At 38.4% G+C, this 22,461-nt stretch overlaps 1 protein-coding gene across 1 annotated transcript in view; it reads left to right on the top strand.

The window, feature by feature from the left end:
• LOC134210321 (calponin homology domain-containing protein DDB_G0272472-like) overlaps positions 1-22,461 on the top strand; it is a 120,183-nt gene that overhangs the window by 11,862 nt on the left and 85,860 nt on the right. Inside the window, exon 2 of the mRNA XM_062686370.1 lies at positions 9,368-9,691. Coding sequence (XP_062542354.1) covers positions 9,368-9,691 — 324 coding nt within the window. The remainder of the gene's footprint in view (positions 1-9,367; positions 9,692-22,461) is intronic.

The following is a 22,461-nucleotide window of genomic DNA, read 5'->3' as shown; positions in this document are numbered from 1 at the left end:
AGCTGTTGTTTCAGAAATTTATGATTATATTATTTTATCCATTTCAACAATTTTTTTAGTTGAAGTTGATGTTATCGTATATGAAAATTGTATATACGAATTATTTAAAACCTTTAGAAAACATTCAGCTAACCACGTTTTAAACTAAATTTGTTCCTGTAAAAATATCCGAAGCCGAATCCTTCACCAATAGCTCACCAACAATATCTAGAAATGATTACTTTTGACCAAATAAGCTGGAATATTCATAGTTGTGCTGGTCTTGCGTGACCCGGTGGGAAAGGATGTGGCAGCAAATGTATGAAATGAATAATACGATGACTGCCACAAAGGCAGAGACACAACAAACGTAGTTGGATTGTCGGCGGTGGATGGAAATGGCCTAACTACTGATGAAGATATGACGAGCAAATGTGCAATGCCAGCTTACTGCTCGTTATACCTAATCATGGCTTGTTTGATGGATTTGCAGGTTGGTAGTGTTCGATGCTTGTTTTCACTGATCGGCGTGATAACAAACTTTGGTTGCTAGTTAATTGATTAAAAAAACAAGCGGGTAAAGTTCAAATGGATGGAAATGGAAATTTTCGACACTGTCAGTAATATTCAGCCTACATTCAGTAAGTAGTAGCGCGATCCAATTTGCTCCATTTAGTTGAACAATGTGTTACAATTCAGTCAACCTGTTGTTTTCTTGTTAGTGATGGAGATGGTTTTCAATATTATTTAGGTACATCGCAAACGTTTGAGTGTTCCCTGCAGAGAATTCAAAATTGAGCGTGATTACAATTATTTCGAAGGGCAATAATTTGTACACATTTTCACTTTCTTTGAATCCAGATCAATAAATCTGCCAATCTAGGTAAATTACCCTTCTGATCGAGGTAATCTCATCAGTAAGTGAGTCTAGCGTAATGCATAATAGTGTGTTGATGAACCGATCAAGGACTTCTAGCGCTTCATTTTCATGTTCTATATCCGTTGTTGGAGCTTTAATGAGACCGAATTCCTCACAATCAAGTTGTGTAGCCAAGATTATTCCACTTGTGTTACTTAGTGGAGATAAGTGATTCAAATTTTGACTTTTTGTTTCTATGCTTAAACGATGGCATCATTTTAATAAACGTCCTTAATTTTAGCTAATTTGGATGTAATTTGACTGAGCACACAGTTTGAAGCTTGTATGAAAATTACTATGAAAACAGTAACTTTTGAAAATCCGTTCATCATTGCCCATTATGCTCTAAAATGTATGAATACGTTAGCAACATAGAAAATTTAACAAGGAAAATAAAGTCGTTGTTGTAAACGATTTGATGCTGGCAACAAAAGATATAGGGAAATACTGAATTGTGGAAATTCAATTTAACACGTAAAAGAATAACATCAATATCAATAATGAGCATTTCTGTTTTCTTTATATTTTGCTCCAAAAGTCAGATTGCTTCGCAACAACAACTGACTTTCAGCTTAGGACCTATTCTATGATGGCGATGCGTTGAATATATTCAAATAGATCTTGGGCTGCTTCACGGAACGATCCTTTACATAAGTGGCAATTCTCATAGTAATTTTCATATAACCTTCAGCACGTGCACAACCAAATTACATCCAAATCAGCTAAAATTTGGGAGGACTATAAAAGCAAAAAAAAATCGTTTAAGGATAGGGAGCGAAAAGGCAAAATTTGAATCACTTACTGGACAACATTACTTAAGCATGAGCATTATGACCGTACCCACAGTCAATCAAGCAAATGAGGATTGGAATTGGTCATCCATTCCTCAACAGAAGTTTCGCAAGCTAATTTTGATAAGAAAGGGTGCAGACTAGAGTGTGCCAATTAAGCAAAATTCCCTGTCGCGTATTTGAGTAACACACTGAGACTGCTTTAGAGGGAGTACTTCGTCGACGAATTACAAGCAGGTTGTCGTAAGGGTCGATCAACGACGGATCAGATGTACAGCCTGCGGATGATCCTTGATAATTTTATAGAGTTCAATTTGCAGACTCACCATCTGTTCATTGATTTCAAAGCAGCGTACGATCTTTCAGTGATAAGAACTGAGCGCCAGGCAAGAGGAATGTCCGAAACATGGTTTTCCGGCGAAACTGATTAGACTGATACGTGCAACGCCGCTGGATGGCCTGAAATCAAGTATGTGGATTTGGCAGATGAAGTTTAGTGCGGTTTGTGACTCCAAGCATTGATTGAAGCTAATAAGTGAATTATGAATACGGCAGGCTTCAGTGTATTGGTCAAATACGGTAGGCTTGTGTGGGTTGGTCACCTAGTGCGAATGTCGGGAGGAAGAATAGCAAAAGAAGTCAGGCATGAAATTAGAGTTCTCCTCGGAAATTTCCAGAATTTACTCTTCCGGGAATTCTGAACACTTTCCTCCTACAAATTAGAAAAATAAATCTCTTGAAATTTGATACAATTTCCTTTTGGAAATTGAAAAGAATATCCTTTCAAAATTTGTTAGAATTGCCCTTCATTGACATTCAGAACAGTTTTATCTCGGAAATTCGGGAGAATTTTCTTCGAAAATTCGGATGGATTTCCTTTTCGAAATTCGCATAACTTTCTTTCGAAATTCGGATTAATTTCCTTCGAATTTCGATGAATTTCTCCTGAAGTTCGGAATAATTCTCCAGAAATTCGAAATATTTACCCTCTAGAAATTCGGAAGAATTTCCTCCGGAAAGTCGGGAAGAATTTCCTCTGAAAAGTCGTGGAAAAATTATCCTATGGAGAATCGGAATTTCTTTCCGGAAATTCAAAGAATTTCTGAATAAATTTCGAAGAATTTCTTCCTGAATTGAAAATTTCCTTCCGAAATTTGAAAGAATTCTCCTTCCGAAATTTGGAAGAATTTTTGAAATTCGACGCGAAATCCTTCCGGAAATACGGAAGAATTTCCCTCCGGAAATACAGAAGAAAAAAAAACCCTATCAGGGTACTGGAAGAATTTCCCTCCGAAATTCGAAAACATTTCCTTCTGCAAATTCGGAGAATTTCTTCCGAAGTTAGATAGAATTCTCCTCCGAAAATTCGAAAGAATTTCCCAACTGGAAATTGAAAGAATTTCCCTCTGAAATTCGAAAGAATTTCTTTCTGAACGATTCAAAAGTTAATTCTCCCACCGGAAATTCGTTAGAATTTCTCCGGAAATTCATATATAAGAATTTCCTCACCAGAATTGAAAGAATTTCACACCGGGAAATTTGAAAGAATTTCCTACCGGAAATTCGGAAAAGAATTTCACCGGAAATTCGAAAGAATTTCCCAACGTTAATTTGAAAGTAATTTCCCACCAGAAATTTCGAAAGAATTTCCTCCTGAAATTTGATAGAATTTCTCCGAATTTGAAAGAATTTCCACCGGAAATTTGAAAGAATTTCCCACCGGAAATTTGAAAGAATTTCCCACCGGAAATTTGAAAGAATGTCCTTCCGGAAGAATTTCTCTCCGGAGATCCGAAAAAATTTCCCGTTGGAAATTCGAAAGAATTTCCTTCTGGAATTGAGAAAATTTTCGAAATTGGAGAGAATTCCTCCGGGAAATTGCCGAAAGAATTTCTCTCCGAAATTGAAAGCAATTTTCTCCGAAATTCGAAAGAATTTCTCTGAAATTGAGAATTTCTCCGAAATTCGTGAGAATTTCCTCCGAAACCGAAAGAATTTCTCCGAAATTCGAAAGAATTTCCGGATTGGAAAGAATTTCCATCCGAAATTGGAAACAATTTCGCATCCGGAAATTCAAACAATTTCCTATCCGAATTGAAAGTTAATTTCTTCTGAAATTACAAGAATTTCCTTCTGAAATTGGAAAGAATTTCTTCTGAATTAAGCACTTCCTTCTGAAATTCGAGACCTTCTTCTGAAATTGGAAAGAATTTTTCTGGAATTGTTAAATTTCACTGAAATTCGGAAAGAATTTCCCTCGGAATTGAAAGAATTTCCTTCGAAATTGAAGCACTTCCTTCGAATTCGAAAGAATTTCCCACCGAATTGGAAACAATTTCCACAGGAAATTACACATGGAAGAATTTCCCACCGAAATCTCGAAATAAATTCCCACCGAAATTGAAAGAATTTTCACTGGAAATTGGAAAGAATTTCCCACCAGAAATTGGAAAGAATTTCCCACTGAAATTGAAAGAATTTCACCGAAATTCACAAAGAATTTCCCACCAGAATTGAAAGAATTTCCCACCGGAAATTCGGTAAGAATTCTTCCATAGGAAATTCGAAAAGAATTTTCCATAGGAAATTGAAAGAATTCTTCCAGCAGGAAATTTGAAGTATTTTCCACAGGAAATTGGAAAGAAATTCCCGAAATTTAAAGAATTTTCCACTGGAAATTGGAAAAGAATTTTCCACCGAAATTAGAAAGAATTTCACCGAAATTGCAGAAAGAATTCCTCACCGGAAATTGAAAGAATTGCCCACCGGAAATTCGAAAGAATTTACCAGCGGAAAGTAGAAAGAATTTCTACTGACATTCGAAAGAATCTCCCCACTGAAAACCTCGAAAGAATTTCCTCCGAAATTGATAGAATTTCCTGGAAATTGAGGCAGAATTTCCTCCAGAAATTTGAAAGAAATCTTCTTCCGAAAGTTGAAAGAAATTGAAAGAATTTCTCCGAATTTCGAAAGAACTTCTCCTGAAATTCGAAAGAATTTCTTCCGAAATTCGAAAGAATCTTTCCTGAAATTCGAAAGAATTTCTATGGAAAGTCGTAAGGATTTCTCTCCGAAAGTCGAAAGGATTTCTCTGAATTCGAAAGTAATCTCCTCCGAAAATTCGAAAGAATTTTCCTCCGGAAATTGAGCATCTCTTTCCCGGAAATTGAAAGAATTTTCTGAAATTGAAAGAATTTGCCTCAAGAATTTCTCCGGGGATCCGAAAGAATTTTCTTTGTAATTCTGATAGAATTTCACCTGAAACGAGCAATTTTCCGGAATTCCAGTGAATTTCCTTCCGGAAATTGGAAAAATTCTGCCTACGGAAGAATTTCCTCCGGAGATCCGAAAATTTCCTCCGGAGATCCGAAAGAGAATTTCCTCCGAAAGTTCGAGAAAGAATTTCCTCCGAAATTGCTGAAAGCATTTCCTTGAAATTGGTCTAGCAATTCCCTTCGGAAATTCGAGTACTTCTTCCGAAATTTGAAAGAATTTCTCCGGAAGTTTAGAAAGAATTTCCTCCGGAAATTGGAAAGAATTTCTCTCGAAATTCGAACGAATTTCCTTCTGAAATTGAAAGAATTTCCTCGAAATTGAAAGAATTCCTTCCGAAAATTCGAAAGAATTTCCTCCGAAGTTTCGCTCGGGAAAGGCAATTTCCTCCGGAAATTGAAAGAACTTCCTTCGAAAGTTGCAGCAATTTCTTCGAAATTGAAAAGAATTTCCTCCGAAATTCGATAGAATTTCCTTCGAAATTGGAAAGAATTTCCTTCGAAATTCAGCAAGAATTTTCTCCGGAAATTCGAAAGAATTCTCTCCGGAAATTCGAAAGAATTTCTCAGGAAATTGAAAGAATTTCTCCGGAAATTGAAAGAATTTCTCCGAATGCTGAAAGAATTTCCTCCTGGAAATTGAAAGAATTTCTCCGAAATTGAAAGAATTTCCTCCGGAAATTGAAAGAATTTCTCCGAAATTGAAAGAATTTTCCTCCGGAAATTGAAAGAATTTCTTCGAAATTGAAAGAATTTACCTTCGGAAATTGAAAGAATTTCCTTCCGGAAATTCGAAAGAATTTCCTCTTCGAAGCCTCAAGAATTCTCCGAAATTGAAAGAACTTCCTTCGAAATTGAAAGAACTTTCCTTCGAAATTGAAAGACTTCTCCGGAAATTCGAAAGAATTTCTCCGAAGCTCGAAAGAATTTCCTCCGAAATTCGAAAGAATTTCTCCGAAATTCGAAAGAATTTCCTTCGAAATTCGAAAGAATTTACCTTCGAAATTCGAAAGCACTTCCTTCCGGAAATTGAAAGAATTTCCTTCCGGAAATTCGAAAGAATTTCCTTCGAAGCTCGAAAGAATTTCCTCCGGAAATTCGAAAGAACTTCCTTCGGAAATTCGAAAGAACTTCCTTCGAAATTGAAAGAATTTCTCCGAAATTGAAAGCACTTCCTCCGAAACTCGAAAGAATTTCCTCCGGAAATTGAAAGAATTTCCTCCGAAATTGAAAGAATTTCCTCCGGAAATTCGATAGAATTTCCCTTCGGAAATTCGAAAGAATTTCCCTTCGAAATTCGGAAGAATTTCTCTCCGGAAATTCGGAAAAATTTCTCTCCGGAAATTCGAAAACATTTTCCTCAGCAGATTCGAAATAATTTCTCTCCGGAAATTCGATAGAATTTCCATCCGGATGATTTCGCCGCCTCCAAGAATATGGCCATTCGCAGCACCTACTTCCAAAACAGCCTCCCGTATCGGTACTCTTGGAGATCACCACTGCAGACAGAATCACAAATCGACCACCTTCTGATTGATGGACAGCACATCTCCGATATTATCGACGTCAGGACATATCGTGGCGCTAACATCGACTCTGACCACTATCTGGTGATGGTTAAACTGCGCCCAAAACGATCCGTCATCAACAATGTTCGGTACCGACGACCGCCGCGGTACGACCTAGAGCGACTGAAGCAACCTGATGTCGCCACTGCATACGCGCAGCATCTCGAGGCAGCGTTGCCGGAAGAGGGTGAGCTCGATGGGGCCCTCTGAGGACTGCTGAATACAGCGTCAAAGAGCCATTAACGACGCAGCGGAGAACAACGTCGGGTATATGGGTCGAAGTCGACGGAACGATTGGTCTGACGAAGAGTGCAGACAGATTCTGGAGGAGAAGGACGCAGCGTGGGCGGTCGCGCTGCAGCAAGGTACCCGGCAGAATGTGGAACGTTATAGACGGAAGCGGAGACAGCAGACCCGCCTTTTCAGGAAAGAAACGCCGCCTGGAAGAAGCGGAGGCGAGGAGATGGAACAGCTGTGCCGTTCTCAAGATACACGCAAGTTCTATCAGAAGCTCAACGCATCCCGCAAAGGCTTCGTGCCGCGAGCCGAAATGTGCCGGATCTTGACGGACGAACGTGTGGTGATCGAAAGGTGGAAGCAGCACTACGAGGAACATCTGAATGGCGCTGAGAGTACAGGCAGTGAAAGTCAAGGCAGCGGAGGAGATGACTACGTCAGTTCAGCGGACGATGGAAGCCAACCAGCCCCCACCTTGAGGGAAGTTAAGGATGCCATTCAACAGCTAAAGACCAATAAAGCAGCTGGTAAGGATGGTATCGGAGCTGAGCTCATCAAGATGGGCCCGGAAAAGCTGGCCACTTGCCTGCACAAACTGATAGTCAGAATCTGGGAAACCGAACAGCTACCGGAGAAGTGGAAGGAAGGGGTTATATGCCCCATCTACAAGAAAGGCGACAAACTGGAGTGTGAGAACTTTCGAGCGATCACCATCCTTAATGCCGCCTACAAAGTGATATCCCAGATCATCTTCCGTCGTCTGTCACCATTAGTGAACTAGTTCGTGGGAAGTTATCAAGCCGGCTTCGTTGACGGCCGCTCGACAACGGACCAGATCTTTACTGTACGGCAAATCCTTCAAAAATGCCGTGAATACCAGGTCCCAACGCACCATCTGTTCGTTGATTTCAAGGCGGCATACGACAGTATAGACCGCGTAGAGCTATGGAGCAACGGTGGATGGTGTGCAAAACTGTGTGAAGATTTCGGGCGAACACTCCAGTTCGTTCGAATCGCGCCGGGGACTAAGACAAGGTGATGGACTTTCGTGCCTGTTGTTCAACATTGCGCTAGAAGGTGTCATGCGGAGAGCCGGGTGTAACAGCCGGGGTACGATTTTCAACAGATCCAGTCAATTTATTTGCTTCGCGGATGACATGGACATTGTCGGCGAACATTTGCAAAGGTGGCAGAACTGTACACCCGCCTGAAACGTGAAGCAACAAAAGTTGGACTGGTGTTGAATGCGTCAAAGACAAAGTACATGCTTGTGGGCGGAACCGAGCGCGACAGGGCCCGCTCTGGGGAAGCAGTGTTACGATAGACGGGGATACCTTCGAGGTGGTCGAGGAACCTGTCTACCTCGGATCCTTGCTAACGGCTGACAACAACGTTAGTCGTGAAATACGAAGGCGCATCATCTGTGGAAGTCGGGCCTACTACGGGCTCCAGAAGAAACTGCGGTCGAAAAAGATTCGCCACCGCACCAAATGTGTCATGTACAAGACGTTAATAAGACCGGTAGTCCCTCTACGGACATGAAACATGGACAATGCTCGAGGTGGACTTGCTAGCACTCAGAGTATTCGAGAGACGGGTGCTTAGTACCATCTTTGGCGGTGTGCAAGAAGACGGTGTGTGGCGACGAAGAATGAATCATGAGCTCGCCCAACTCTACGGCGAACCCAGTATCCAGAAGGTAGCTAAAGCCGAAGGTACGGTGGGCAGGATATGCTGCAAGAATGCCGGACAACAACCCTGCAAAGATGGTGTTCATTTCCGATCCGGCAGGTACGAGACGGCGTGGAGCGCAGCGAGCGAGATGGGCAGACCAGGTGCAGAACGACTTGGCGAACGTGGGGCGTATCCGAGGATGGAGAGATGCGGCCTCGAACCGTGTATTGTGGCGTCAAATTGTTGATTCAGTGTTATCTGTTTAGATGTTAACTAAATAAATGAATCCCTCCGGAAATTCGAAAGAATTTCCCTCCGAAAATTCGAAAGAATTTCCCTTCGGAAATTCAAAAGAATTTCCCTTTGGAAATTCAAAAGAATTTCCCTCCGGAAACTCGAAAGAATTTCCCTCCGGAAATTCGAAAGAATTTTCCTCCGAAATTCATAAGAATTTCCCTCCGGAAATTCGAAACAATTTGCGACTATAATGAGTTATTGACAAACCACTAAATTATCGAAATCATCCTTGCTCATAATCTTCTCTATGGAAATGATTGTTTTCACCCTGTTTTCTTTACTTGTTACAATGTATCAGTCGTGAAGTCGTGAAGTACTATTCAGTGTGCAGCACTTAGCCGCCGTTCCTCATGAAAAGCGGAAAAGTTACCTTCATTATTTTTGAGCCTATCGTAGAAAACAGCACGCAGTCAGAACCTACGGAATCGTGTTCAAGATTATTCAAATTAATGCAATTTTAGAAACGATATTGGCATTAACTTGTTGCTCTCCGCTTTGAACCAAAACAAACTCATCCACCATCAATCACAATTTCGCGCCTACAACCGTTGCACCCATATCAAACAATCACCCACCCAACCTCGTACTCGTACCCTTTTCTGAAAAGCTTTTCCCACCCCTCTGTTTTAGTGACGACAGCGTTGGCAGCGGGGCTTTCGGCTCTACGGGCAGCGACTTTACGTCACTCTCCACCACCGGCAGTGGTGGCGCCGGCAGTAGCGGGAGCTTCCCATCGATCTACCACCAGTCGGCCGCCGGGGGAAATCAGCTGATTGGAAGCGATCCGAACAATGGCGATTTGGATGGTAGTGGTGGAGGAGCAGGAGGAGCCACCGGTGGGGATGGCAAAGGCAAGGGCCGTAAAAAGCTACGGCTGCTGAAGCCAAAGCTCAAACAGCTGTACGACATGGAAGTGCTGCCAGCGGAGTACATGGGACCAAAGATTGAATATACGTATGTAGGAATGAATAAAGGAGGCACTTGGAAGCACGATGCACTGCTTGTTGAAGTAGAGTTTTGGTTTTGTTCAGCACGATATGCACGTAGTAATGAATTTATAATCTAGCATCTCCAGTGCTTCTGTGTCGAGAGGCAGAAACAAAGTGCAACCCATAGTGTGGAATGGTAAGCGAAAGAACGAACGAGCTCTAGGAGCGCGAGATTATCGCTAATGTGTTGAAGTCACGCTAAGCTTTTGATTTATGCAAGCGGGTGTTGTGTGCAGAAATGGGGAACAAGCAGCACGAAAAAGCTTTGGTTTGTTTTTAGCGCTGAACCATAGATGGGATTCTAAATGTCGTTCAAAAGCTTTCGTTGAAAGCTTATGCTAGGTGAGCTCGGCCTAATTTGGGTTTCGTTCTGCAAATGAAATAGAAATATTGGGGAGAGCAGTGCTTAACGCAAAACGGTCTAACTTCTAGAATCATTCATAAAATTTTTTGTATGACCTTTCTGGACAAATAATTACCATTACAATGCAATATGAGTTATTCATTATTGAGCTGTAATGAAAAGCTTAAAGATTTTTTTTTATTGTCTTTATTAATGAGGTTTTCGGCCCTTGACCGGTTCACCTCAAGCTTGAAGATGATCACTTGGTGTTTACTTAAATTAAACGATTTGTGATTCGCGTGTGAGATAAAAGTCACCCGTAAGATTGTTGTTCAATTCGCCAAGATAATCAAACAACCATGCGTTCACCGACCGACAACCGACACCTCAAGTTACTTCACAGCTCCCCAATCTATGAAGCAATTTTCTGGTATATAAATTTCATATAAGCTTAATTTGGCCTTTTCTGCGTCAGTCCATAAGGTCTCACGACAATATTTTTCGATAGAATTTGATTTTTCATGAAAACACGAACAGTCGATTTTCAAGCCGAACCGACTGGAGTCACGAGTGCGTGTGATGGTGAAAACCGACACACCACGTCGCACAGTGACTGAATTCGTGTTTTTAGCGCGTTCATTTAATAGTATCTTTATTATGTGATTTAGCGTAATGGCGTCTTCGAGACATTTTATCAGTAAGTCGACGTGCTTCTTTGGAGGTATTCAGCCTTATGATCAATCCACCTTAAAGTGAGATGAACAAATTATTTTTTCCACTTCAACATGGAAGGTATACGCCTTCGCGAGAGTTGTAGTAAAAGTTCTCTTGAAAAACTTTGTTGAAGACACAAAGTTCGTTATTTCATTACTTTTACAGATTTATTGATTTTTATGCCAACAAGTTTTCAACATATTCGATACCGTGGATAATCAAAATTCGGACACACTTAAACTTCGGACGCTACAAATCGTATGGAAAATTTTCTGAAATATTTCATCGAAATGTTTCGTCAAGCTAGATCGGAAAGACTAATAGTTTTCACTTGTTTTAGTATAGTTACATTTTAATAAGACATGTTAAAACAATGCGACGAAATGATTAAAAGACAGTCTGAACTGTGCAGTGAAAATTGTTTTCAATTATTCTTCCCGGCACTGTGTAATCGGGTGTCCGAAGTTTGAATCTTTGTGTCCGAAATATGAATCCAACCTGGCCGGTGTCCGAGGTTTGAATCAAACCGAAGTCGGACATTTTCATAAATTGCAAACATTCTTCGCAAAATCTTGCACATATTAAATACATAGCTCAACAATGAATATTATACTTAGTGATTGCAATGGTGATTTAAACGGTGTGATTAAAAATGTGAATTAACAGGATGATTGTATTTCAGAAAGTGCTTAAGCGTCCGAAGTTTGAGTTTGCACGGTATATAATTGTACAAGTGCATGGAGACGCATGGTGCATTAGTTCATCAGCTCCTTGATGGGTGATTGATTTCTACCTTGAATTGTAGGAAATGGTTTTTGATGAAACATTCCTTATATTCCCTCACAACTCTACAGTTCAGGTATTAATTTAAAGTTCATTACTTGTACTTTGTTATGCGTATGAGATTGACTGCCACAATTTGCCCCTTATCAAGAAGCAATCAAATCAAATACGACTAAAAAATTCAATAAAACTATAACAACTTTTTTATTTTTTAAGTTTTTCAACCTTATATGTTGTGAAGAGAAAAACATAAATTTTTCATCTTACTTTTGGGTGGATTGATCAGTAGACCTCCAAAAAAGAGCATAACCTAACTATTAAAATGCCTCGAAGCCACCATTACACTAAATTGCACAATAAAGGTACTATTAATTAAACGCGCTCAAAACACGATTTTAACCGCTGTGCGTCGGGATGGAATCGAACATCAAAACAATTTCAAATGAAGTTACATCATATTTGAACATGTTTAATAACAGTCTTTTAGGTACTTATGCTTGAAATTCATGTTAAGGGGTCACATATAAACGATGATTGAACAAAATGTATATATTAAAAACCATCGTATAATATTTATTTAGTTTCTTCAATGGTTAATATGAAACATATATAAAGTATATAAATGTTGGTAACTACTAATCCAGAGGTGAACCAGCCAAGTACTAAAATCCTCTTTAAAAAAGTAACTACTAATTACTAACTAATGTAAATATTTATTTAAATTTCAATTTGTATTATTTAAGAAAGTTGATTATAACAGCCATAGGCGCGGGTAGGACAAAAACTGGATTTCAAAAGATTTTTTCGGACATCTTCGGATAAATTAAAATTCCCTTTGACTATAAGGACATTCATTACATTTCCAGAACATTTTCAAAAAGCTTGTCTTCAAACATTTTTAAGAATTTCCAGAAGTGATTATGGATTCTTATAAATTTTATAAAATATTGGATGATTTCAAGCAATTATCACTAACTTCTAGGAATACGAACCTTCAGAAATCTACAGAAATTTTGCTACGATCTGCTAGTAAAGCTTATGATCATCTATGAATCTTCAAGGGTGCTCAATACTATTTACGGGTTTTCAGAAATCTCAAGAATAATGTTCTTCCGAATTTCAGACTTTTTTCTTTCTATTAGAAGCTATTAGAATTTCATGCAAACGTAGGCATATTTTTGATTCCTACAGATTCCAATAAACTCTTAGAAGCTTCATAATTCTTCTTCTCATAGGCCTGCTACCAGATATCCGAATATGCTACAATCATCATAAACTGCTTCATATTTGCATCTTTCTGCAGTTGTTCTCTCATATCCTTGTTTGGTTTCCCAACATTTGGAGATTAGATAGTGAGTACAGCTTATGCCTTATAGACAGGAGGTCTGGCATAGAATACATCACTTTTCATCTTTTGTTTATTTACCTTACCGAGTTAACGGAATTTCCTTTCCACTATATTGTGGGGATGCAGAGTTTTCTCGGCCTCTAGTAGCAACACACTAACATTCCTCTCCTTTCCCAACTGACTGGTGCCGTAGGTGGTAAATACCTGGGTGCTGCGGATAGAGCCGCTCTCAAGCGAGTAGCGGGATATTTTGAAATCAATCCCATAAGCAAAATTATTTTGCAGTCACTTGCCTGTCAAACATTTCCCGCTCTTCGAATTTCTCTTTCCATGCCTGACGAAGGCGCTCAAATGCGCGAGACTCTACATGACTTTACGATGGCTTACATACATTCCGGCTCCAATCAGCTGCTGAATCTCGTGAAATCTCGTAACGAGTGCATTTTAGATGCATTCCTACTAATTTTCCACTCGAAATATAATGTGAATATATTTGTTAAAAAGAATGCAAATCTCGAACTAAGTTTATTTTTATTTTTTCCCCAAATAATAACAATACTTCTCAATATAAGATTTCAAACGAACATAACCACAATCTTCAATGTTTGGCTCCGGCACAATAGAAAATTTTGGCTTCATTTTGACAGCCAAATCGATTCTATCCGCACCACCCAGGCAAATACCAACCTTTATTCACATAGATCGCAATATACACCAGTTCTGACCAGTCACGAAGAAGCAACCATTGATAACTACAGTCAGTTTTTGCCTAGTTAAGCTAAGTTATTTCCTTGTTTAGATATTCAACTTTTGATTCTCTTAAAATTTAAGAAACTCTTTGAGCCTCCCTGAACTAGCAGACATAATTACGTACTTCCAGAAAGTTTTCACCAATTATTGGATGAGCAGAAACCATTCGAAAATTCAAGACTTCTTGGAAAATATCAATACATTATTGACCATTTTTTGGAATGAAAATTTTGAATGAAAATGAATGAAAAACGCTTTAATGATATTTTTATAGATCAAAAAAATTGAAATGGTATTGATAGTATTAGATCTTTTAGGTATCCATGTGGTATGTTCTTACCATAATCATGGGTAGGACAACGCTACGACTGTCCTACCCAGGTATTTTCATGCGTAGGACATGTCCTACCTGTCCCACCCACTCCCGGCGCCACTGATAACAGCGATTTAAAATTAAATGTGTATGGTTCAGTAATGACAAGAAATGAAAATGACCGGCTTCGTAGGTGACAAGCTTCATGATACAAGAGTCAGATCACGAAACTACAACATTAGATAACGGATTGAGCAAAAAACCTAAAAATCCTTGTAGACTTAATTATTACCCCCTAAACCTGTCACGCCAAATGATGATTATACATAGCGTAATCAATCTCTGACTTAGTTATATTTTCCGGATCCTATTCCCTCGTTTCTCCAATACTTGCATTACATTATGCGAATGATGAGTCTAGTAAAAACAGAGGTGTTTTGTGATTGGAAGGCTCGAAGGCGAAGGTCGAACTTACCCCAATTGGTAACATAATAATGTTGAGCTACATGTGGATGTTTAGAATTGGAAAAGTTAACTATTTTTCCACAACATATATAAAATGATGTTCAATTATGGATCAACAAATTATTGTCGAATAAGCTTGCACACCGATACCAAAATTTTAGATACCTCATCTCGTCAATGGTGGTCAATACCCGAGCAGGAGCGAAGACCTCGATAACAGAAATTGGTATGAATTAGCCTTACATAAGAGGTAAAATACCAAAAAATAATACCAAAAACTTATATCTCTCGGGTACTTATTCAGTGATGTATGTGATTTTGTAAATAAAGATTCAGACGTCGATTTGTCCGATCTGATAGACCTCCCACGCAAACCATCACCATAGACAGATAGGGGAAGGGTTCGGCAACATGTTGGTGGTGTTGGTTTGCGTGGGAGTGCCATCAAATTGGACAAATCGACGTTTGAATCTTTGTTTACAAAATCACATACGTCTTTTTGAATAAGTACCCGAGATATGCAGAATACTTGATGCATACCATGCTTAGGTATTTCAATACCAAACGCATAATAATTGGTTGTGCATTTGGTATTGAAATTCAATTTAATAACTGAGTTTGTTATGGCTTAAGTATTGTACATATTAGTTTTTGGTATTATTCCTTTGGTATTTTACCTCTTATGCATGGCAAGTTCATAACAGAGTATGGTATCAATAACAGAATTAAGTATTATTGAGCCAATTTTTCCTGCTCGGGTACTACTTTTGGTTTATTTCGACTGTAACGCGTCTCCACCAGTTACAAAATGGCTAGAAATAAAAAAAATCGGAAGTTTATTCAAAGAGTGTTAACATTCTGTCAGATAATCACCTGAAATCACATTTCCCCTAATTGATTCACTTTACACCAGCACACTATGGGGCAGCCCCATACAAAGTGGAGGCCAAAAATGTTTTTTTTTGGTTTTTCTGCATTTTTTTATAGTATTCTATTAAGATTAGCATCAGGGATTGAATCCTAAAGAGAAAGAACAAGTCTCTCACTTATCATCTCTGTCTACCTATACGATATGTAGCATACCGCGAGAGAGTTTTTTCGCAAGCTATCATGATAGAGAACTGGTTCGGGAGGGTATATCCCATGATAAATTTATTTTAGAATGCTCCAAATGCGAGGAGCACTGGCTCTGATGATGCATTTCAACTTGTTTTACACAGCTGTGCAGTATCCAACATGGAAGGAGCGAAAACAAAGCGAGAATCACTATTTTTCTGTGGGGGCTGCCTAGGCCCTAGGGACACGGCAGGTATTTTCGTCTGTTCGTCATAGTCTCGAAAACCAATAAAAAAGACGCTTTTTTGTAAAACTCATACGTACCAAATCGTAAGCTCAGGAGAAACGTTCTACTATAGTGGAGTTCTGGCAAATGTACGTTGCTTTCGTTGGTTTTAGCCCCTACGACGAAGGACGGAAATACCTGCCGTGTCCCTATCCGATTCTGTTTTTTTCGCACTTGTATACAAGTTTGATAAATTTGTTATCATGGCTTGTTATGATTCGGAACAGTTTTTGCCTTTATTCTATCGTTGTTCGATAACTATTGAGAGCGATTTCTGCAAACCCAGATTAGCATACAATTAATCATATTTATGTATTTTCATCGCATCCGGAGGGTGTAACTTGTATTAAACCCAGTAATGAGCTGCGTATTCCTGAACAATAATCTTGAACGATTGTTTTTAATTTTAAGGGTAGTTTAAACGCAAATCAAACCTCGAATCAGGTTACTATGTATAAGAATGAATAGGAGAGGTGGAGGTGGAAGCCCCCCCCCCCCCCTCCTAGCCAAGATTTGACCCCTAAAATTTCCTACAGATAACAGTAGGCACAATAAGCCAAGAACGCGTTTTTTTTTATTGAATCTACATATACCATTTCGTCGAAAGACATTTCGTCGAATGACATTTAGTAGAATGGCATTTGGTCGAAAGGACATTACGTCGAATGGATATTTGGCCGAATGGACAATTAGTCGAAAATGAATTTTTAGTCTAATAGAGAGGTAGAACATTTTGTCGAAAGGACACTACGTCGAATAGATATTTAAAAAAAAAATGATATAGGCTTGTGCCGAAAATAGAATAAAGGGTATTCCACAATCCAGTGGCGTAGCCAGAAAATTGGTCTGAGAAAGGGGTTCCGGAACATTTTTTTTTCGAAAAAAAAAATTTCTTCTAAAAATTTTGTCTCTGGGGGGGTTTTATGTCCAAAACCACCCCCGTGGCTACGCTACTGCCACAATCAGTACCTAATATTTTGCTATTTATGCTGGTTTCCAATTTTTCTTTAGTCCACTGCATTCATCTTATCAGTTCGTTCATGCATCTAGTGAATTATTTATTCAAATTAAATTAAAAATCTATTGACGAATTATCCATTTTACTGAATTACCTATTACCGACTGAAACTTCCAACATTCGACTAAATGTCCATTCGATCAAACGTATATTAGCCTAAATGTCCATTCGACCAAATGTCCATTCAACCAAATGTGCCTTCGACCAAATGTCATTCGACAAACTGTCCCAACGCCCAGGGATTTAACTTATCATGTCATTATAATTTAGTATTCATCCAATAATTCATTCCAGAGGCAGAATTCCATAAAGTGTTGTATGGCAGACTTCTAGCGCTATTATTATAACTCTACATTGCTCTGTGTCTAATATTTACAGCGTGAAACGCTAGTATCACTGAATATACTAAATGATAATAATTTAGTATATTAAATAATACTAGCGTTTCACGCTGTTAATATTAAACATTGTAGAGGGGAAATAGCGCTAGATCGAATAGAGTTCGCCGCCGTACCAAACTGACTATCTACAAAACGCTTTTTAGACCGGTAGTTCTCTACGGACACGAGACCTAGACGTTGTTCGTGGAGGACCAACGCGCACTATGGTGGGGTGCAGATGGCGGACGGTACGTATAGGAGGCGAATGAACCACGAGTTACATCAGCTGTTGGGAGAACCATCCATCGTTCACACTGCAAAAAATGCGGTTGGCCGTGCACGTAGCCAGAATGTCGGACAGTAACCCGGTGAAAATGGTTCTCGACAATGATCCGACGGGAAGGTGCGAGGCGAGGTGCACAGTGAGCAAGGTGGATCGATCAGGTGGAGGACGATCTGCGGACCCTCCGAAGACTGCGAGGTTGGCGACGTGCAGCCATGGACAAGGCTGAATGGAGACGACTTTTATGTGCAGCACAGGCCACTAAATAAAGTTCAATCCCTGCCTAAGCCTTTAGATTTGCCTCCAAACGGTTAATTTAACAAATCTATACAGTTTCGTCGATGGACATTTCGTCGAATGCCGTTTAGTCGAATGACATTTGGTCGAAAGGACATTACGTCATTTGGTCGAAAGGACATTACGTCGAATGGACTTTTGGTCGCTGGAACACTTTGTCGAAAATGAATTTAAGTCCACTAGAGACGTAGGACATTTGGTCGAAATGACACTACGTCGAATACACTTTTGATCGAATGGATTTCACGGATTTTCGAATGAATAATCTTGGTACATTTAGGGTCTTTCTCATTTGGAGAATTAAACTGAAATTAAACTTAAAAGTAACATTTCAATAATTATCGAAAAACCCTGCTCGCGGAGCAAGATTACTGTTGACAGATATCGAATCATTTATCATCGATGTCTTATTGGAACTGCTGGGTCGCAACAGCAGTTATTCTTATGACCGTGATTTTTAATATTCTAACTGTCACTTTTAAGTTTAATTCTCCAAATGAGACAGACCCTTAGTCGAATGACGTTCCGTCGATTGTATATTTGAAAGAAAAAGTTCCTTTCAATAATAATTTGAAAAAATTAATGATTTATTGCGGTGTTCCAATATTGTCCAAAGAATGGCGGGTTCATAAAATGAACAAATAATAGGAAAACGGTGAATATTCCTGACAGGATATTGACTTTGGCGAATGTCTTTAACCGACAAATATATTAAGTTGAATGATGTTTCGTCAAATGATCGGAAAGACATTTCGTCAAATAGACATTAGGGTCATATGACCATTTGGTCGAAATTAAATTTTCGCCCAATAATTTACGAATTTTGGTAGGAATTGGCCAAAATACCATTTCTTACAAAAAAAATCGAGTAAAAAATTGTCACTCACTTTTTGGGCACTTATCTTCAACTGATTTGCGTTGTATTCGACGCGGAATCCTGTCCTATTGTTTTCTATTGAAAATAGCGGGATCAGACTATGGGATCAGAAGTTAAGGCCAAAATACATTTTTTATTTGCACGAGAAAGGCACCATCACAGTTTTTAGTCTAGTGCGATTCGTCAATCATCTTTCCCCCTGAATGTTGGTACGGTTGGTACGGCTGTCCCCGTTTTTTCCTTTCGTAGATTCAAAACTCTTCGTTGATCATGTTATTTATTACTAAATAATCAGATTGCCGGGGTGTTCTGGATTTTCTCTCAAATTCAAGCCTGCACGGTGAGCCTGGCCGTTTTAATACTTGTGTCATATTTATGATATGCTGCAGATATTAATGCAGACAAGAAAATGCTCGGGAATACAATCGACATTTCCAGGATGCTTTTCAATACTGGCTGCGCATGTGCTAAGACAAGACAAGACAAGACAAGACGAGAAAGGCACCATCACCACTAGGGGGATTATTCAGGGTTTTTTTATTTCCTTTAAAAAAAATCTATAAAAGTGATAAACCATAAAAATACTAGATACTGTATAGAACTCTCTACCTTTTCACGAGTAACGAGTCGTGAAATTTAAAAAAAAATTGTGTCAGTGGCGTAGCCAGAAAATTGGTGTGGGGTGGGGGGGTATTTCTGAAAAAAAAATAATTGAGAGGGTCCGAAAAAAAGGTTTCATTTGAAATTTTGTCTCTGGGGGGGTTTTTCCCTGGGCTTTGGATTATAATTCTCCACAAATATTGATATATTCTAGGAGAATTGTAATCTGTGCTGGTAGCAGTCTACGAACTGGGGGTTGGAATCTATTTGAATATGGTATAAATTTTGGGAATTGAATTGTAAGTTCGTATACTCCTATTCAGTTTTCTCAATGACCGACAGGGTGCGTGCTACATGTCACGGATAGAAGCTAAGGGAGGTGTGGTATAATTTGACTGAATTTATTGAATAAAGGGCCTTTTAATATTCAGTCAATTCTATTGTGTTGTAACTGAATAATGTCAAAATAGGTAATCGATACAGACACCTCCTTTCACAACAATCTATAATTCATTTGAATGTATTTAACATTGGCTCCGTAGCATAGGCGTAACTAGAGTCTCTGTCTAGGGGGGGGGGCATGGCACCAGCTGGTGGGATGTAATTTTCAAAGGCGATTTAAAGCACTGTGCGCATGGATTGCAATAGAAATTGTTTGACTAAGTTTATCGCTCATTCGTCCTAGAACTAACATAAAAAAATCGCGAATAATACAATTGATTTCCAATGATGCTGTGATTGCTTCAAAACGCTGTGTCTGTGTCAACTTGTCTTCTCCATGTTACTAAATGTGGATAAGTGTGTAATCTTCAAGAATCTTCTTCGAATTATCTATAAATGAAATTCGATATGAGTATATTTCTGAAAGTTTTCAAGCATTTCCATGATTACTTAATGCATAAAGATCTCGATTTTTTTTTAAATTGAAATTTTTGAAACTCTTTAGATGTGGAATAAATTCCACGAAATTTTGTCATAATCAATATAAGTATTCATGCAATTCCAAAATGTATGCTATGTGCTGAAATAGTTAAGTACCGATGAACACAAATTTGGAATCCTAAAGTGTTTGTTATGAGTCATAAATTCCATAAGTCATAAAATTATGAGTCATAAATCAAATTCCACAATAACATAGGGTTTTGTAGTTACTGACGTTAGGAAGAGGCTTTATTATGGTTTTCTGAATAGGTGAGAGATTTCTCTGCAAAAATCAAAGAGACTTGAGAAGCAACCAAATCGATCTGAATTGTGCTGCAAAAGAAATGTTTTCTGATACGAACTGGTTTCTAAATCTAATTTTTTTATCCTAAAAAACAAATTCTAACTAAAGCAGGCACAAAAGAGTTTTCCGATGATCCTTATGAAATCGCCAAAAAATTAAATGGAACAAGATCTTTTGAGGATTATAAAAATATGTCTTTAATGCAATCTCTGTTGTGAGTGCGAAGGTTGCCTAAGTTTTGTCCTAATACTTTCAATGGAATGCGTTGTTGATTTTTCTGTCATTGTAACAAAGATTCTTAAGTTTTATAATTTTATATCTTTCTGTGCCAGAATTATATAGCGAGAGCAAAAAGCTCCATAGGAATTTGATCAACTGTTTTGCGGCATACCTTGCGATTAACTCGAAAATTTTCGAAAGAATGGTCGTTCGACATTTCATTGACCGGATTTGTGTACATGTGCTCATTTTGATGTAGTTGCTTCAGTCTTTTTTGAAGCGGATGGTAGTTCAATAGAACAGAAATATTTATATTTTAATACAATTATGTTTTTATGTTTCTGCGACCAGGATACTAGTCAAACAAATGCAGAACAAATTTATTATTTTAAGCTAGCAACTGAATTAGAAGCGGCATAGATTTTAGCTTAAAAATCGAGAAAATGTTCCCGGGGGTCCAACTTAAATATTTCGATGCTTTGCTGAACAAATGGTCATAGATGTGATAACGCAACAAAAAATATGTTTATAGAATTCATAATCAAAATTAAGAAATATGTAGGAAATATGTAAATGAAATAAAACTGACTAAGTTGGAATTACTTTTCAAAATTTTCTGGGGGGCACAGATGTCTGGTGGGGGCCAGGCCCCCCCCGGCCCCCCCTTATTTACGCCAATGCTCGTAGTTTAATGTCCTATGCGACATAGTTTTGAAGATACCATTTAGCAGATCCAAGTCTAGCATCCTGTACTAGAGAGTTACTTCAGGCGAAATTTCTCATAATTTTATCGTAGTCAAAGTTTATGTTAAAAATAAGTTATAAAATGGAGTGCTCATTATCTCCAGCTAGATCAGTTACAAGACAACGTGGACGACATTGCGGTAAAATTATTCAATAAATCGAGTGAGTACGAGTATGTTAAAATTAACGTAATGATAGTAGGTGAATATGATGCGTGATTTCATTGCTTATACTGAGTGAAATGATTCGTAGTGGCAGAAAAACTTATATACTTTTGTAAAGGTAAAGAAGAAGAAAAGAGTGATGTTGATGTTAGTGATGGTAGTTTGACAATACTAAGTGCTTATAATGATGGGGGTGGGCTGTTATACAAATCCTTGTTTTCATCAACACGGCCCACAACAGTGACCACATGAGCAACATCGCTTAGGAACGTCTGTGTGATGATGAAAAACGGGAGGCTCATCGAAGCCAATATGGGCGGGGTACAGTGTAGATTAATAGCAAGGGACAGCTGCCATTGTAACCACCATGAAAAAAAAGAAAGAAAAAATCTCTGAAGGGGTTCTATGTCCGGTTTTTTGTTTTTGTTGGAAATGTTCTACAAAGTGAAAAATTACATCATCATCATACACGTTTTCCTGAAAAAAAAATGTTACATGTTCAGAAGGTATTTTAGAGAAGTTATTCGACTTTATAATAGCCTTTTGTGCTTTTTTACAGTTTTCATATCTTGAACTGAGGCAAAATGTGGCTTATCAAACAGCTGCCATATGATATTTTGTCCTTCAGTTATCAAGTGATGTGCTTTATATATTTGCATCCGATTTGGTGAAAGTTTTGACGGCATAAAATTAATTGAAAACTCTGTGGAAAAAAATGTCTGAACATTTCTTTTACTTTTTTTAGAGACTTTTTTTAATTTCGTCACAATTTATTACCGCTTAAAGTTAGAGAGTTTATATATTTTAAATAAATTTCTTATATTTTTATGATCTATCACTTTTATGAAGGCTCAAGTTTATATATATAGA

The sequence above is a fragment of the Armigeres subalbatus genome, chromosome 2, assembly GCF_024139115.2.
Source record: "Armigeres subalbatus isolate Guangzhou_Male chromosome 2, GZ_Asu_2, whole genome shotgun sequence".
Taxonomy (NCBI): Eukaryota; Metazoa; Arthropoda; class Insecta; order Diptera; family Culicidae; genus Armigeres; species Armigeres subalbatus.
The sequence above is the reverse complement of the archived record's forward strand: the minus strand, read 5'-3'. Positions and strand labels throughout refer to the sequence as shown.